The 19,470-nt window shown below is 44.1% G+C and overlaps 1 protein-coding gene across 2 annotated transcripts in view; it reads left to right on the forward strand.

The window, feature by feature from the left end:
• ches1 (checkpoint suppressor 1) overlaps nucleotides 1–19,470 on the forward strand; it is a 60,554-nt gene that overhangs the window by 12,141 nt on the left and 28,943 nt on the right. For both annotated transcript variants that reach the window (XM_071478679.1, XM_071478680.1), the window contains one exon: nucleotides 15,058–15,657. In XM_071478679.1, the coding sequence (XP_071334780.1) occupies nucleotides 15,076–15,657 (582 nt within the window). In that variant the 5' untranslated portion in view covers nucleotides 15,058–15,075. The remainder of the gene's footprint in view (nucleotides 1–15,057; nucleotides 15,658–19,470) is intronic.

A 19,470-nucleotide genomic window follows, 5' to 3' on the forward strand; every position in this document is an offset into this window, starting at 1 on the left:
CAGATTGTACATCATACACAGGTCAGCAACCACCAGGGTTGAAATTCTAATAACAGTTGAGTGCAGCAATGAGGTGTAAAATCTGAACAAATGTAGCACCGCTGCAAGATTTGTCTTGGCCTTTTTTCTTGGAAACAATGGCTCAAAAGCCGTTCTGCTCAGAATCGTGCGTGGAAGGCATTCGGCTATGTTTAGACCAACAGTAACACTGAGTGAAACAGTGCAACATTGTCATTCATTTCACTGAGGAGCTTCTGTTGATGCACTAGGGGCACCGGCACCAACCATAGACTGTGAATAAAGAAAAATGTAGCCTCTGTGACGTCAGCGGTAGGTTTCTGAAGAGCGGTTCTGAAGCTCAAGGTGGGCTGCTCCATCATCGCCATCTTGGCAGCGCCTGACTCCACCTAAGTCCTAGCTAATTGAAAAATGGGCAAAGACGTGGGGCGTGTATGGAGCTGAGACTTTGGTTGATGCAGGTTTGTTGGAAGCATACTCTCACTTGTCACTCAATTATGTATAACTTTGTACTTTTGGAGGCAGCCTTAAGGAGTCATCCAAGGAACTGCAGTTTTTAGCACTTCCATGTTGGCTTTATTTTTCTGCCCCGGTGGTTGCTACTTGGTACCAACAAGGAGACCTGGAGTCAGACAAAAAATCCACAGTTGAACCTGGAATGACTTTGTCCTCCACACAATACGATGTGCTGTGGGAACTTGCTGCATTGACCAATCAAATACACTGATCATGTTACCAGGTCATCTTGCTGATAGATTAGTTTGTAGCATAAGCAGCATAGTTGTATTGTTAACCTCACGATTTTGACGACAAAGGATATAAAACATAAAATTCAGAACTGAAGGTTCATGAGCATCACCTTCATGGACCTTCTACTCCTGGATCATATCTCCTCATCACAGTGGTACCTGTGGCCCCACATCCACCACCACTCAGCCCCTTGTGTTGCTTTCAACTCCTGCTCAAGGGTTAGCCTGTCTTTGAGCGGCCGTGTTGGTTGTGTTTAGGGTTAATGTTAGAGTGAGTGTGTCTTTAAGTGAGTCTGCAACAGATGGACCCTTCTCAGTTTATCCAACAAATGCTACTATCACTGGCATTCATTTGGCACCAGGCAGATGGAAACTTCAGACTTTGCTCCAGAGTTGACGTCGGGGAGGAATGAGACAGAAAGCTGTAAGACGAACTGAAAGTATCCAGCAGGAGGTTTGAAGTACCCTCCTGAGGTAATGCGGAGAAAGATACAGGGATAGACAATTGTTGCATGGGAGCTCAAGCAAAGCTAGATCATGTTATACTGTAATAAAAGGCTGAAGAGGCAGAGGCAGATAAAGCATTATTTGCCCCCCACTTTACTCTAGAAACCTCAAGCTAACAAGGACGCTTCGCCGCATATTTTGCACTGGCACTGAGGATGCCAGCCCCCCTTTTTCTCCCACGCATCACCCCTGGCTAAAGGAATGTAGCGGAAAACGAGGGACTCGAGATAGAAGATCAGAGGCCTTAATATGAACCACATTGTGTGTTGTTCTCCTGTTTCCCATCTCCTGTGTTCTCCGCATCAGGAGTGAAACAGCCTTTGATGAATATCTACAAAGAGATTTGAGATTTATAAAGCGCGGCAATTTAGCCAGGTATGTTATCTTAAGCCTGGTAATTTGGGAATTCAATTCACTCATAGGGGGAGCCAGGGGAGTCACGGCGTTTATCAGGCTGACTCGCATCAGGTCTGTGCATTGAAACAGAGGGTCTGGGGGCTCTCTAATCAATGCTTGAAAGCATCTTAAGACTAGAGTTATCATATCTCTCTTCTCCTCACTCTTTCCTTCATGGTTTTTCTTTCTACAGCCGTGCATAGATGTGAGTGTGTGAGTGTACTGTAACCATGGCTCAGGCCCTGTCTTTCCCCTGAGTTACACATCTAATCACGGCACCATCATCCCTCATCCCTAATTCTGTTGGCAGGGCCTGTCAAACAGCATACGCTGAAATACCGGGTGACTTTGAAATGCTGCTAATGACCCTAGGATATAACTACCCTCTTTCTTTTACTCCCCCTCACTCTTTCTTTCTTGTCCACTCCTGTCAGTTGCACTCGTGGTCACCCTCTATGTGTTTCGCTGCTGTTCTCTGGAACTGCTGATTAGAAAAATGCAAGAGAGAGGTTGTGAAAGAAAGCAAGGAATCATAGCATCTGCTTTTCTGGGAGGCAAAGTTGTTAAGGGTTAACATGTAGACGAACTTCTGTCCAAATGTTATTTAACCTTTATTTAAACTGGGCAGCCCCACGGATGAAAAAAAACCCCTCTGTCAGGGGAGTTTGGCAAAGGCGCAGCATACAAACAGAAAAGTCCCAAACAGAAAAACACAAAAAAGCTAAATACAATCAAAGCCACGTAGCCGAGAGACTACTTTATAAGCCCTTCAATAGGCAACACTTCAGCGTCAAACCAGCAGGCTCATTGCCAAACCTATTTAAATCTTGACTAAACAAAGCAAAGACAGCTCCTTATTGAGTCTGCCACAAGAACCTTCATTAACCGTGTAAACTCACCGAGAGAGCTTTCAGCTTTAAATAATTTTGCAGCCAGCTCCATGAAGAGGGAACAGAGTACATAAAGGCACATTTGCCTAATTCATCTCTGACCTCAGGGACAGAGATAACTACAACAAATCCTGGGATTGCAGAGAGTAAAACGTGAGAAAGCAGAGTTAGCAGAACCTGAGTGGCCTTATACTGTATATTTATATAAGACTGTTAGGGGGAATAAGTCGAGCAGTGGATGAGGAGGCTGTCACCTCGAACATGGAAGGTGACACTGATCACAGACAGATGTGCTGTCAGTAACACCGCTCAGTGCTACAGCAGCTCGAACAAAAAAGTGGTAATGCATATGACAATAAAACAACATAGTGCTAGTATGTTAATGGGTGCAACCTCTCTGTCTCAGGAAAAGGAAAAAAAACATGACTTGTGTCTTGAGTAAAATCTGATTTCAGCCTTAAAGGACCAAACCTTTCATGGATTGTAGCTGCTTTACTCCTCTGCACATATTTTTCCTACTTTCCAGGCAGCCATTTTTTTCCATTGAGCTTAGGCTGCAAAGAAATCAAATTGCAGAGATTTTAAAGTTGCCTTAGAAAAATCATCCATCACAGTGAGAGCAACCTGCACAGGTTTATTTTTGTCAAACCTGATTCATCAGTCAATGGTCCTTTATAGGACTGCACACATCTTCTCATAGACTTCCAGCTGACTTTAAGAAATCTGTGTTACTTTGTCAGAAAATCAAATCTGGAGTCGTCTTGGTCCTTGAATGTGTTAAGGTGCAGCTGGTTCTCTGTGTTTCCTATTAAACTATCAAATAAAATATAGAAAACCATAGAAAATATACTATAAACTGAATATATACCTGTATGCTTTTAAAGTTCACAGTGCCGATATGATACATGAGGTTTGGATCTGATACCAAAAAGTTCCTCAAACAAATACAAATACCACGTCCCAGTGTCCCAGGTTTTCCACCTAGTTGGCAGGATGTGATGCAGTGCGATTATACGACCTATTTTTTTCTGGCAGTGCAGTGGGGATGAACTACAAAATAAAATACCATATGTTTTGAAATCTCAACATATACTAGTTTTTTATTTAACAAAAGAATCCAAACTTCTAAAATATTAGATTTTATCGTAACACAATCAGCCATACAAAAACTTAAGCAGAAGAAAAGATCAGACGTTTGATGCCAGGTGTTTGATACTTGACATTTTTGTGCTGTGGAAACATTTTGGTCAAGTAGCAAAAAAAGTAATGAGCTGTGATACCAGAAAAAAAGTCTAGAAATTTTGTGTAATTACATAGAATACACCTTTGTTTACATGTAAAGTTGATTCACAGTTTATCTGTTGGGGCTGTGAAGATATAATATGCTATGAAAATGTTCATAAATAAATAAAGTCCTCATGTGATGTGTTATTTGATTGGATATTAACTTCTGCTCAAACCTGCCCTCATGAAGAGAAAAAGCATCTGAAGGTCTCATACTTGTGATTCCTCATATCACTTTTCTGTTTTTGGCCTGTTTGTGAGTTTGTAAACAGCCTGAATTTTGTTTTATCAGCATTCAGAACACGTTTCATTTGACATCTTGTGCAGTGTTAAAAACAGCTTGTAGGAGTGGGAGGGAGGAGTGAAGGATGTAAGCAGAGTTGTATCATCAGCAGAAGCGGTGTAAGTATCGTCAGCAAAGGCAGGCTGGAGAGGACAGGACGGGCTACTGACAAACTGCTGCCTCACTGCCTTGTCCTTCTCTCACTTTTTTTTTTTTTTTTTTTAAATCCCACTCTCTCTTCCCAACCGGGGCACTTTTTTTGTGTGTGGGCTCTGACCGCCTTTCTCAGCCAAAGTTGATCTAATCAGCTCTACAATCTCAACCTGTTTCTCAACCAAACGTGAGGCCGTGCGGTTTCTTGATCACCACCACGTTTTAGGTCATTTGCTTATTGATCGAAATCTTCCGTTTCAGCCAAATTTGCTAAAGGCTCAAAGAGCAAGGGGAGTTGGAGAAGCCAGCGAGGGCGGACCTTTGGAACCGGACGGGCTCTTCCAGTGGTTGTTGCCATGGTTTTTTGTTGTTGGGACAAACTGTCGGCCAGTGGCTGAGAGCCTGAGCTGCTGTTTGTTAAAGATAAGTGGAAAAGCCAGAGGCGAAAGAGACAGAGGGAGACAGACAGACACAGAGAGGGAGCCCTGCTTAATTTTTTCTGACTGCAGGACATCCAGCTGAAAAACACTCACTACCTCAAAGCCTCATCCACCCCACTCTCCCCTCAATGTAGGGCTCCCAACAGATCGCGCTCCCCTCTTTAAACAGTTCACCGAGACTCTCTCCTCGTGTTTTTTCTCTGACCCGCACCCCTCCCTGCCTGCTATCAAAGCTCTGTTGGCTGTGCACTGGCTGCTTTGATATTGTATAGTGTTTCTGGCAGTCTCCCTCTCTCTTTCTTTTTCTCACTCCCTCTCTCTCTCTCTCTCTCTGTCTGTCTCTTTCTCCTTTCTCACAATATTGTAAAAGAGCACGGAGTGCCAACAGGGACCTGCTCACTGTCAAAGAGAAAAGACAGGGAGGCCTTAGAGGGAGCGAGGGAGGGACTGGGAGAGGGAGGGGGAGGGTTGAAGGAGGGGAGGAGGGAAAGGTGGCGAGAGTGAGGTGAGTGTTATCTTTTATCAGCATTACTGTAATGGTTGGCATCCAGGTTTTAGCAGCAGTTTATCGAATCTAAATCCAGTATCAGCTCCTTGTTGATTTTTTTTTTAGGTTCAGCTTTCAACACTTGCAAAAGTTAAAAATCACAAATAACAGATGTCGTCTTCTTACTTGTGCACACCTTATCTCACACATGCTGGTGGTCCCACTTCACAGTTGATAAATCCAATTTAGGCTTAACAACAACTTTTATGATAGGCATGAACATTTGAACAGGAAGACTACAGTGACTAAAATGAACAGAAGCTGATCTTTCCACGAGATAAGACTCACCACAGAGTGCATTAAAGAAGTAATGCATTTTGGGAAATGTGCTTAATGGCCTTCTTTCCAAGAGGTAGATGAAATGATCAGTGCCACTCTTACGTCTGTGTGTTAAAGGAGCTATTTGTAAGTTATGCTATTGCTACATAGCTAACATTAGCATTAACAGCTGTTTCCTCACCGGTCTAGAAGAATTGCCGGGAGTTCAGCATCAAACTTTATTCCTTTACTCAACAAGAGCCGTCTCCAGCGGTGGAAACCAATGCCAGTGTTAACTCTTGTCTCTATCACGTCTTTTCTTCTGCTGAAGTTAGCATGCTAACCAGCTAGCTCTGACCCTGATTCTGATAGTGACTCACTGTAGCCTTCAGTCTGCCCTGAAGGCGTAGAGGGTGTATTATAACCTCTTCACACTCACCACCACCCGCTCCCAGCACGAAACCACATTTAGTGGCAGAGAACACTTACAAGTAGCCCCGCAAAGTATGGCACGAAAGCGGGGAGGGGATTAGCTTAGCTTAGCTTAGCATTAAGACTGGAAGCAGGGGGAAACGGCTAGCCTGGCTCTCTCCAAAGTTCAGAAGTGACCAACCAAAAAAAGCTCATTCATTAACATGTTGTGTCTTCCTTGTTTTACACAAACAGCAATGTAAAAATCATCATTTGTTATGGGAGCCACACACACACACACACACACACACACACACACACACACACACTCTCTCTCTCTCTCTCTCTCTCTCTCTCTCTCTCTCTGTCTCTCTAACTGACATTTCTATGTGTCTGTTTCTGTATGAATTAAACAAATGAGATTCAACTTGCTAATGCTAAGCAAATCTAATCACTTCCTGGCTCTAGCTCTGTACAGAAAGATAATGAATATGCATGTTTCCTAAAATGTTGAACTGCCCCTTTAAGTTCATAAGCTGAAATCATATTTATGAAGCTGTCTGAAAGTTTAACTTAGAGACTCTGACCACTGAAACTGATATGACACAGTCAGCTGGGGAGAATAACTGCTCTGTTGGTCTAGTTAAACTGCACAAACACACAGTCCACTTGCTAGTAAGTGCTGTTTCTTTATCTAACTAATGATTGTTAGCCAAGTACACACTTCGGATTGCAAGAGCACATTGGCTAGACAACAGCCAAGAGTTTTATTTGGGCCTTTTGGCTACATTTGTCAGTTGAACCAACTGGCATGTCTTGTTGTTTGCTTTGAGACAAATGACACAATAATTGATTCGTTTGCATATTCGCTTATTTAATATGGCTGTTTCAACTTTTTGGATCCTGATCTGAAGTAGAACCTAACCAGAGTATTAGTGGTAATGATATTTTCTCACACACACATCACAGATGCCAAATTCTACGCCGGGAGAGCGCACTGACCTGACCTGAACAGAATAGGTGAGAACAGAACAGACCGAACGAACAAGCGAGTAAACGAGTGAGCGCGCACGATGGTGTGATCGCATGCTGGCCTGTGGTGTGTCAGTGCCATTGCCATGGAAGTCTAGAGCCCTGGGCCTGGGCTTTTTTTAAGCTTGACCTGACTGTCACAGTCAGTCCACCACACACGTGCACACACACACACCCATGTACACACTCCACCGAGGGACCTCCAGGCTGCACACACACAAGTCACCTTCAAGCGTCCACATTCACAACCTTAGTTTGCTTTTGTGTGTGTGTGTGTGTGTGTGTGTCTGCATGCATGTCTGAGTCTGATTGTTCACCATCCTCAGAGAGCGAGGGTGAGCGTGACTTCATGATCACTGGCTGCTGATGAATCATACCAAACTTACTCTGTGTTTGCTGGATGCAAATGCCTGTTTGCTTTGTTGGTTAGCCTACTTTGGAGGACGGAGGCAGTGTGTGTGTGTGTGTGTGTGTGTGTGTGTGTGTGTGTGTGTGCGCCTGTGCCTGTGCCTGTGTGTCGTCTTGAATTATTCACTGACAATATTTGGTTTTCTTGCACCATACATCACACGTGTCCCGTCTGAGCTTCTCCCTCTTACTTACTGTGTGTGTTTTTTAGTAAAACAGTGCAGTCTTCTTATGGCACAAGCAGCGGCCCCATTGATGTGTTATGTGCTATCATTTTTCAATTTGAAAGTTCTGGGGCTCAGTTCCTCTAAATATACTGTATATTATGTGCTTATTATCTGCTTAGTTGGTTTGCCAATAGACAGAGGGGATAATGTTTACTCCTCTGGCAGAACAGGCTCTGAACTCAGAGTTACAATAATGAGTGTGCAAAGCCAGAGCCTTGACCTCTTTTACTAGAGGCCCACATGATTAAGGTTCTTACACCATAAAGAGTACATTATGGCTATTCCAGATTTGTACTTTGGACATGATATATTATAACAGCAACTAACAACTATTTTCATAGTGATTTAATACTTTAATTATTTTCAGATTAATCAATTAATTACTCATTTTGAAAATAAAAAATGTCAGATTCATTTTCTCAGAGCCCAGTTTTTTTCTTATCAGTGGTTCAAAACGTAAAAATGTTTATTACATAAAACAGAGGCGCAGCAGATTCTCATATTTTGAGAAGCTGCAACTATTGAGCGTCCTTGTTATTTTTATTCGGGCTGCCCGACATGGCTCTGTGTATGGCATGGTGTGATGTTGGTCCAGATTGAAATATCCCAACAACTGGATAACCCTGCAATTCTTTGTCGTCCCCAGAGGATGAATCATACTGACTTTGACAGATGATTTTTTTTTTACTGTATTCCCACCATGAAGTCGACATTTGTGGTTAGGTTTACGAAACAAAAGCACTTTGGTAAAGGTTATGGAAAGATTGTGGTTTTGGTTCAGTGTAAATAAACATGTTGTGTCAGTATTAAACCAGACATTACCACATTAACTATCAACCTATTTAAATTAATATCAATATATATAAATTAATAACATGTCCTCTTTATGTTGCAATTACATTTCCTACAAAACGTATTTGCTGATGTACGTTGTATTTGAACGTCATTTCTATCAGACAGGGTTGGTCTATTTGTGTATGTCTGAATGCAGGCATATTTAGATGTGTGTGTGCATGTGTGTGCACAACTGTGTGAGTTGCCAGGCAGCCAGGAGCAGCAGCCTGGACCGAGGGGTCAGGAGCAGTCCTCCGGGACACCCCGACCCCTGACCTCTATTCCATAACTCTTTGCTGCTCCAGATGACATAAAAGGAAGACACACTCAGACCTTATAGGATGTGATTGGTCTTGCTCCGCTTCCTTAAAGCCCTCTGGAACCCTGATATTTGTCATCAGGGGAAAGCAGGAAACACACAGGGTGGAGGGAGAACGATTTCATGGGCTGAAAATGGGGAACATCACAAGGCTTCCTGCAACCGGTGTTGACATATATGTAGCAGAAGTTATTATTTCCCAGCCTCGGAGAGAGTTCTCATTTTCTCCTTCTCTCTGTTGGTCTTGCTCTCCCCTTCCACCCATCCAGTGTATGTGTAGGAGGGATAAAGGTCGTCCTTTTGTCATCAAAACTCCAGATTAGTTTTGCCTCGGTGCATCTGACTCTGCTTTATCACTGTGGCCAGAGGAGCCACAAGGTTCAGCTCACCCCTCTGCAAAGTAATAACTCCTACCAGCTACTATCCCATTCTTCGCCACTATCTCCTACACTACTATTACTACTCCATTCTGGGGTAGGAGGGGGGGATTATTTTCATGGCACTGGCTCTATTGGGCTGTATAGTGAAGACTGACAGGAAAGCGAGGAGCAGGAGGATGTGACATGCAACATATGTCATGAGCTGCGATCAAACTGACAAAGTTGTAATTGTCGCTTCAGTCCGCCGAGGCCCAGGGCAGAGCATAAACGCGCTGCTGACAGCATGTCATAAGCCTATCTTGGTTTTATTTAATATTTCTGCACTGATGTGGTTTTTGGGGGTTCTGCAACTTGATGACTTGGGTATTTTGCTGAAAGTCAGTTTGGCTAATATAGCAGCAGAATCTAGTACAAGACGGTGAAACGAAGTACATTATTGAAATGTTTCTTCTGGCGTAGGCACACAAAACGCCTGCGAGTCAGACAGAAAAGCTGCCAACAGGGACTGGAGATCTTCTGAGGATTACGTAATTGTGGCATGTGATTTAGACAAGTATCTGTGAGAGCATGAATGCAGTGTAAGATGATTACGCTGTCAATTAATGCAGATGAATTAGCAGAGGCCCTCTCCACTCTCAGAGGGGTTTGTTAACCTTTCTTCCCTCCATGTAAACACTGGTGGCCTGTGCCTCCACTTACAAAGGCTTCAGAGGGTTGGAGCGGGTCAGAGGTCAGCAGGGTTACATCAAGGTCAATGACATTCTTCATTTTCGCTTTTCTTTTTTTCTTTTTTCCTCACATTCAAACCCTAGAAACATCAAACTTCTCATCTTAATTTATTGAAATGCACCAGTTGTTTGCCACAGACGCATCTTTGAAAACTCCAAACTTGGATCATGTTTTATTGTTGCACTGTTAGCTCTTGAACCTAAAATAGCGCTGTGCCCTATCCCTTAATTTTTTGCAGATGTGACAACAACAGAGTGTATTGACTGTAAAAATGCTTTGCTTTTAATGGCACACCATTGTTAGCTGAGGCTCGATCCTGCTGGAACCAAGCACAAGACCGAGGCCGAGGACCTCTAGGTTTGTCAATATCCTGTCAGAGAACCGTGACAACCAAGTCCTGGCTAAAGCACAGCTGTCTGAAAAATAAAGCCCAGATTTAGCTTTCAGGGTTTCTTTTTTTTAGCAGACTGGGGTGAAATTGGGTTGCACATCTTATGTTGGTCTGCTACCTTAAAAATGGGACTTTTTAAAAATTGTTTTATGAGATGTTGTCATGGTTGTTGCCAAAGTGACCGAGATAGAAAGGACACTTCTGGGTTTTGGCTGCTATTTAGTTTCATTATTGATTAATTAGCAATTAGTCGTTTATATTAATTGTGCATCCCATACACAGTCTCTAACAAGTTTTTTATATATAAAGCGTGAGAGTTCATTTGTAACCTTGTAAATAATAGTTTGACAAAACTATCTCAATTCAACGTCTCCTCATAGCATTTTTCAGAGCTTTCAACCGTATCCTCATCAGTAAATAGAATTGCCTCAGTTGTGAAGTTAACTTAAGTCAAGTTGTTAAGTTAACCTTGTGTCGTTTGGCTATAAATCAGGGATTAAAAGGACCGCTCCAGATTTTAGGAGTATGCTCATTTGCTTTCTTGCTGAGAGCTTGATGAGAAGATCGATGCCACTCTGGTATCTGTGCACTGAATGTGAAGCTACCACCAGCAGTCAGTTAGCTTAGCTTAGCATAGAGATGAGAAAAAAGGAAAACCTGGCTGTTCACCTACCAGCACCTGTAAGGCACACTAGTTGACATATCCTGTTTATTTAATCCGTACAAAAACTGAAGTATAAAAATGACACGTTGAAGTATTATGTGGGTTTTCTATCTGACTGTTTCTTGACCAGGCAGCCCCCCCCCTGAAGTTACTGTGAGGTTGCCAGGCAACCAGTGGCTAAGCTAATAGTAACCACATGCCACATACAACTGGACACAGTAGCTGTGTCCAGTTGTATGTGGCACGTAGTCGTCATAGGCTGAACCGAAAGGAAATGGTCTGGCCTAGCTAGGATTTCTGCTTTGCATCTTCAGCTGTGTTGCGTCTCAAAGTGCCACTCCTGTCACCTAGCAACTCTGACGACTCATAACTTTTTTGTGTAAAAACTTGAGGTTTTAAGGGCAGTGGTTTTTAACAGTTGTGCTGTTCAACTGAGCTGAAACTCCATCCTTACGTTTAAAAGTGTAATCCTCAGGTCCTCATTGTTTGCTGCCGTATTATTTTCATTACTGGAGCACAATGAATCTTGGGATGGGCTGCACCACGTTGGATCCACCCGTTGGAGCCTACATCGCCAATGAAAAGACGAACACATTTGTTTGCTGAATTTGAAGGTGCATTCAAAATGGTGCAGCCCGGTCGCGCCGCTGTGATGCAGTCAGTCTTCAAATGCAGTCTCAGAAGGATGTGGCCCCTGAATTGGAACGCAGCTGCCATATATCATGAAGACATAAAAATGTCAAAATATCCCTTTAACTTTTAAGCCAACCGTGTGTGCGGTGAATGAAAACTTAAGAGTCAGCAGCTGTAGGGATCGCTGATAAAGACCATGTGATGAGGTGGAAACTTTGAATAAAATGTATCAAGTGGACCTTGAGTTTTCATATCCCAGAGCTTGTTATTCAGATTTGTTTTGTATGACCAAAGTACAATATCACCAAAACCTAACCTAACCTAAACTAAGACTTGAACAATTAATCCATTTAAGTAGTTTATTTTCCGGTCAGTTTCTGTTATCAATAAATCTGCTGATAATTTAAGATCTGCCGTCATTTATGTCAGTGCCACTGAAAAGGCTGTTTCACCTGTGGAGTCTGAGGATGTTTGAATGTTCAACGCAGCTGCCACAGCAATTTTCAGCCTTTGTTTCTTGTCACAGTCTTGTGGAACCTATATTCACAGGAGCATAATAACAGGAACAGTTTGACTTAAGTGTACCACCAGTCACGCACAGTTCAAGACTGGTGTTTTGAATGGAGAAAGCCATTTATTCTAATTGAATGCTGTCTTTTAAAATCCATGTTATCAGGGTGCAGAGTGCAAACAGAAGCAGTGTGGTGCCAGTGTTACAGTGTGAACAGACTCACTGTACAGATTACAGCAGCTTTAAATCACATCGGTATGCACAAACACTTAGATGGAGAGTGTACTTATAGGCAGATAGTCAGAGTGTACTGGTAGTCTGATGCACACACACACACACACACACACACACACACACACACAAAAAAAACACATGCACACGCTAAGCCAAATGTGGACATGCCAAACAGAGACGAACACAAATGAAAACAAAGCATGCAAACACAAACGAGATCCAGAGAATGAAGAAGACAGAGAGAATAGCACAGTCCCATCTGTCAAACAAATGTGAGGATGCTTCTCACACACACACTCAAATGCATTCCCACAGACACACACACACACACACACACACACAACAGGCATCATTTAGTCTGAACTTGAGCGATATCTGCCTTTGTCCTTTAGCAGTTGGTCCTCAGGGGCCGCTGTAGAAGTTGCATGAAAAGTTTGTTTAAAGCTGAGCGAGTGTGTTAAGCTTTATGAGAGCCCATGGGAGACATGGTGGCACACACACACATTCACACACACACACACACATACATTCACACACATACACACACACACACACACACACACACAAACATTCATCCACTCATACACACACACACACTCAGGCACGAGGCTTGGGCGGCAGCTCGCACTGGCCCCAACCAACAGTGAGGAGTTTGTTGTCATAGCAACAGTAAAATGAGATGACTTTACTGTCAGCCGTAATGTTTCATGGCCCCCTTGCCGCTATGGCAACATAACAAGGAGGAGGAAGAGGAGATTGAGAGAAAGGGAGCATCAGGGCCATCTCTGCATTCCAGTAGACTCCTACCAGGAACAATGTCACCACGATGCCCTCACTTCCCTCCCAAGACACACACACACACACCGTGACAAGCCTGTCAAACACATGCATAAACACACACACACACACACACAGCCACCTTGAAAAGCCTGTCAAACACCCTTTCCACCTCGCCCATCTCTTTGATTGTGCGTTCACTATTTTCAGCTACAGCGTTATCGTCGCCGGGGCAATTTGAATTCATTATGCTCAATGTCAATATTGGTGCAACAACGCCGTGCCTCAGACAGGTACAGCTTGTTGAATGAGCGCCTGTGCTGTCAGAAAGTGTGAGGAGTGAAAAGAGAGGAGAGAGGAAGAAGAAGAAGAAGAAGTGGAGAGGAGATCAAAGACATTCAGCTCCGCCGAGCGTCTCCCTGCGCCGCGGAGAGAGTCGGATGGAGCAGCAGGGTGACTATAGGCTGGCCGACTATATGCGGGAGCAACAGCGCAGCAGCCATACATCACAATGCTATATTTAGCTCAGTACTTCCACTACAGCCTATCAACGCTGTTAAGCAGAGTTTATCTGCGCTGGTAGAAAAGTGCAAAAAAATAAAATAAAAGAGGAGATAGGTGGAGGAGCGACAGAGGAGACGGGGGGGGGGGGGATAAAGCATCAGGACGAGAGAGGAGCTGAGTTGTTTTGCTCTGTTGCCATGGTGACACGGCGGCCAGAGCTGTAGCGAACTGACAGTTGTCACGGCACAGCGGGTTGCCATGGGTGACAGCTGTCAGTCAATCAGGCGGAGTGAGGGGACAGATCGGCAGATGATCACCTTGGATTAGAGAACGATCGCACTACACGGGGGCCAGACAGAACATATCTGGACTTAATTCATGTCCTAATGGTGCAGCTCTGTGGTGTGTGTGTGTGTGTGTGTGTGTGTGTTCATATTTGTATGTGTGTACACGCTTTTAGTTTTGCAACCTTTTTGTACTCCTGTCTGTTCGTGTTTGTGGATCTGTGCTTTTTTTTTCCCAGAATTTGTGTGTCCATGCAAATTTAGGTTCGCGCCTTCATTTGCATGCGCCTCTGTCTGTGTGTGTGTGTGTGTATGTGTGGGTGAGCACGTGTGCATCCTACTGAGGGAGGGTGTGTATGTGTGTCCTGACTCTGAAACATGTTCACAGGGCGAGTGGAGCAGATTACATTTTGCTGTAGCTGCTGCCTGGGTCCTTCCCACAGCTGTCTGTGCTAGAGGACAATCAAAGGCCTGGTTGTGAGCCTTCTGATTGTGGTGTGATACTCAGGGCCGTTCCCCTTCAATTACCACACTCTGCCTGCATCTAACGAGCACAGCATTGCTCTTATGTTAGGAGAATAATGGTCTGATTAGACTAGGGATGGATTTGAACTCACACTCTTAATTTGTTTCTTTCCCTCCCTGGCAAATCTTCTGATCATGATCATCTCTGGTCACAGATATCGTGCTGTGGAACTAAGCCCAGCAGTTTTAGTTTATTTTGCTCTCATTCACAGCTCGAACCTTAAAAATTAAATTTTCTCCTGCTGTCGAGATGTTAAAGCACCAGAATCGCTCCTGTGACCCTGCGACTATTAGACCTTTAACAGCATTCATATGTTATGACAGCAACCCCGTGTAATGTCAATACTTTGCTGGTACACTTGTAATTAGAGGGTAGTTGTACAAGGCAAGATTTCCTCAACCAGTGAAGCACTAAATTTGCCGTCCCACTCAGAGCTGGACAGAAAGCCCCAGAGAGAAATGATGATGTATACTTTTCCCCTCAGATCTAACGCAGCCTAATTCAGAATGTGGAGCCTCCCTTTGGCCTTTAACAAAAATGAAGGCTTTATGTGAGAAGCCAAGTGAATTTCACAAGCTGACCTTGTTTCTTTTCTCTCTCTCTTTTCTGTTTTCCTCTCTGCCTCTCTTTGGCCTCCCCTCTCCCCTGTCTCTGCTGCTTCCCTGTAGGAGTGAGCCCTGGGCTGGATGGGACCCACCATGCCCCCCAGTAAGAAGGCCCAGAGCCCCAGTAGTGGAGCCAGTGCCTCGCAGGGCATGAGCCCGCCGTACCGGCAGGGGGACGCCGCCACAGCAGCATCTGAGGCCGAGGCGGCTGACCTCTCCCTGTCCCTGTCCGCCTCCTTCTCCAAGGCTGAGGACGAGGAGCTCACCAGCCTCTCGTGGCTCCACGAGAGCACGGACCTCCTCAACAGCTTCAGCCACTCGGGACTGCGTAGCGTCTCCCCTCTACAGGACCCTGACGGTCAGCACCCCCGTTCGCCCTCGTCCTCGTCTCCCTCCCCAGACGACCCCCTGCTCGGCGATGCACACTCGGCGTACGACTTGGCGGCAGGGGCTAACCGAAAACCGCCGTATTCCTTCAGCTGCCTGATCTTCATGGCCATTGAGGATGCGCCGAACAAACGGCTGCCTGTTAAGGATATCTACGGCTGGATCCTGGAGCACTTCCCGTACTTTGCAAACGCCCCCACAGGCTGGAAGAACTCAGTTCGCCACAATCTGTCGCTCAACAAGTGCTTCAAGAAGGTGGATAAAGACCGGAGCCAGGTAAAGACATCAGCAGTTGTGTAGAGAAATGTTGGATCGTATTGACTTTCCTTCCAGCTAAGGGCTGTGGATCAAACCTCAGTATTTGATTAACAAATGATGTGCCCATCGTAGAAAAATCTGAAACCACTTTCATCATATATTTTCTGACCTTCACTACCAAACATTTCAGAACTCCTCAGTTTTTCCAGCTGTTATTTTCCTTACTTTACTTATTTTACTCATTTACTTCAGCAGAAATTTCATCTTATTCTGAAAGTTCGTCCCAACACTGTTTCATTTCCCACAAATGTGTTGCATTTGCAGTTTGCTTTGCTTTCGACTTCAGTCCAGTTCATCCCAAACCAGCTCCATGAGGTTTCAGTCTGTAGACTGGTCTGGTCTTCATCATGTGACGCCACCAGCTAGTTCTTCTTTTCTAATGTTGTGGGTCATGATCTTGCTGTAGGATGAACCTCTGACCGACCACACAGTACTACTTCCTGCACTACAGTGTTGTCTAGTAGTAACAGAGTTTGTTCCACCGCTGTCTCTGTACAGACAGCGGGTTTGTAGGTCCTCGACACCTTGATACATCTGGAGGGATGGTTTGCCTTTACTTTCATTTACTTTCATTTACTTTCATTTCTGCAAGAAAGCAGTAAGTGAATCAGTTCCTTAATCCATGAAACACATCTGTTTGGTTTTTGGTTGTTTTGTTGTTTCAGTGTTTGGTCACATTGAAAACTGGAAGCTGGAAACAGGGGGTGTTCTGGGACTTTTGACCAGTAGTTTGATTATTTAGATAAACCTCTTGTTAAGACAACATTAAACACTGATGCATTTTGAATTCTGGCTCATTTTGTTGAGTGAAAAAAGAAGATTGTGGAAAAAATTTGTTTATTTTCCATAAACTAAGACATTAAAAAAGTCCAGCCCAGAGTCACCACCTTAAAACATGAATTGTCCTGTCACTGAAACCTCCCTTCACCCAGTTGTCCCTGTCAAATCAAGGCCATATGTTCAAAGATGGACTGTCATGAAAAGAAAGCAGAGATAGCGAGCCGATTGTTGTCTTTTTTGCCATCCAAAAAAAAAAAAAACACCAGAGTGTGGAGTCTGTCTGAAACCATCTAGCATTAGCTATCTGTGCGTGTTACTCTAGCGCAGAGCCCCCCAGGTCAGCTGTGGGAAAAAAAAGAGCCATGTGTAAATCTGTACTCTCGGTTTACAAATCCATGCACACGGTTTATAAACCGTGCTCTCAGGTTCATAATCTGTGCCGACAGTTTTCCAATCCGTGCCCACAGATTAGCAATCCCAGACTGGGAACTGTGGTTCCGATCACTCTTGTGCTTTAAAACACGTCTCACAACCCGAGCAACTCATCCTATCAGTACGTGAAGCTAGTTAACATTAGCCAACTTTAATTTAGCAGCCAAAATGCAGATTACAAAGCAGTATGTGAAATAGCGTTTGCTAATGCACAATCCTGCCTCGGCTTTCAAAGGCAGTTTCACACGATTCCCACCCCTAATTCAAACTAATGCAGTGACTTCTCTCTATCAGTCTTCATTCATCACATTCTGAATTGTTAAAGGTAAAATAATTCTGCAGCCATGTGGTAAATACTGGCCCATTATTCGCTCTATCTTGTGTGGTTATAACTTATTTCACAGCCAGACAGTTATCAGCGGTTTGCAGGCATATCCAACTTGAAGTCAAATATATTCTGTATTTTGTCTACAGCTGTACCAGATTCGGCCTTATCAATAGTTGATGATCTCTGCTTTCATAGTTCTCTTTCACTCTGACGTTCTGTGCTTCCCCAGTGGGAACAGCATTTCGCTTTTGATTTAAGTCTTGATACAGTCTTTTATACTGGCTTTCCCATCCAGATTTTGCTCCATTAAAGACTCGGGGTAAATGGGGAATGAATCCCTCACTCAATTAGTGCTAAATTAATACTGGAGGATTTAATAACACAGATGCCAGCAGACTTTAGATTTCATCTTGCCCGAGGGTGTTGGGGGTGGGGGACAAACAGCGAGGATCAATGCTGGCTTTGCGTGTTTAGCTGATTGAGATTGTACTAGAGGATATGGGAGCTCTTTATGCTTTCCTTGACCAGCGTGTGAACCTGAACTCTTCCTTTTGAGTGAGCTGCGTGTGTGCGTAAGAACAAAATGGATGAAGGATGAAGAGGACAGGGTTTGTGTGTGTGTGTGTGTGTGTGTGTGTGTGTGTGTGTGTGTGTATTCATGTGTGTCTGTGCAGACGCCCTCACGCTATGCTGTCATCTGGCCCATGACTACGACGGCACAGAGTTTCTCTTGTATACATATCTCCATAGTAACTAGGTTGCAGTTGACATAAAAGTATGCTGTTGCTGTAGCAACGGGAAAACTGATTTGGCTTTACTGACTTAGGTGCGTGTGTGTGTGTGTGTGTGTGTGTGTGTGTGAAAATATGTTCGTGTGTATGAGCTTCAAATGGGCACAGAGGTGCTGAGTGGGGGAGAATGATTGTATGTCCTCATGTTGTATTATATGCACATATGTGCTGGTGCATGCGTGTGTGTGTGTGTGTGTGTGTGTGTGTGTGTGTGTGTGTGTGTGTGTGTGTGTTCTGCACATGTGGAGCAGCATGTGTAGAGGTGATTTTGGCAAGGACAGCCTGTCTTGTCTTCCTGTCACTGCACACCGTTTAAGACAGCACGCTAATTAACCCTTCAAACCTATTCCCCTCTCTCTCACACACACACACACACACACACACACACACACTCCTCCAAACACACACAGGGCATGTCTGACACACAAACAACTGCACACATATATGCACACACACTCTTGCAAGCACGCATGAATGCTTTAAAGGACTCACACACACACACCCGAGCGCTGTGTCGGTGTGGAAATGAGGGCACATCTCTGCAGACTCCTACTCTACCTGCCAAGTGCTGCGCTTTATCTGAAGCTGCAATTACAGAATCTCTGTAATTTTAGTCAGACTCTGCCATTCAACGCTTTTCACTGAGAATATCTGCATGTGAATACTCCTTTTTTCCCTCCCTGCTTTGCTTTTTCCTTACCTGTTTACGTCTTTTTGAATCGAGCACGCAATTACAGGGTCTCAGATATTTTTCTTTACGTTGCATTATATTTTACTCATTGTTTGCTGCGGAAAAGAAGAGAGATGGGTGGGGGGGGGGGGGGGGTTGTTTAAGGGGAGGTCAAGTTATCGTTGTGAGGGACAGACAGAGAGGCAAAGGGCCACAGTGAGAGAGAAGAAGGGGAAAGCGGAGAGACGTGGCTTACTGTGAACGCACCAAATCATATTTCCATCAATTTACAGAGGTGGAGATTAATATGACAGTGGCCTATTTGTTCCAGTGACTGTATTTCTGGGTCATATCCAGGCAGATGACAAGATGGGAGATTAGTTTAGAATAAGCTCGCTGCTCTATGTGTGTGTGTGTTTATGTGTGTGTGTGTGTGTGTCAGTCTTGCGTGTGGGAGTGCAAACTTGTGAGGGAGAGCGTGAGAGAGAGAGTGCGAGTCCCACGGTTGCCATGGCTTTGTTTACAAACAGGATTCTTGACTGTGCTGAATGACATGCCTTAATGACAAGTGTTGTTGCCCTCAGACTCCTGGATCAGTGCTGAAGATCAGTAACAGCAAAACACACACACAAACTCAAAAACTCACAGTGATATATCTCTCAAAGCCTCTTATGAAATCACAGCAGAGAGAACAGGCAGTTTTGTAATCCAAGACTCCCTATGAAGTCTCTCTGTGTTGCACTTAAGTGTGTCACCTCTAACTTAACCTT

This window comes from Trachinotus anak, unplaced genomic scaffold, assembly GCF_046630095.1.
Source record: "Trachinotus anak isolate AG129_WGS33_773 ecotype Australia unplaced genomic scaffold, CSIRO_AGI_Tana_v1 ptg000005l, whole genome shotgun sequence".
In the NCBI taxonomy this organism is placed as follows: Eukaryota; Metazoa; Chordata; class Actinopteri; order Carangiformes; family Carangidae; genus Trachinotus; species Trachinotus anak.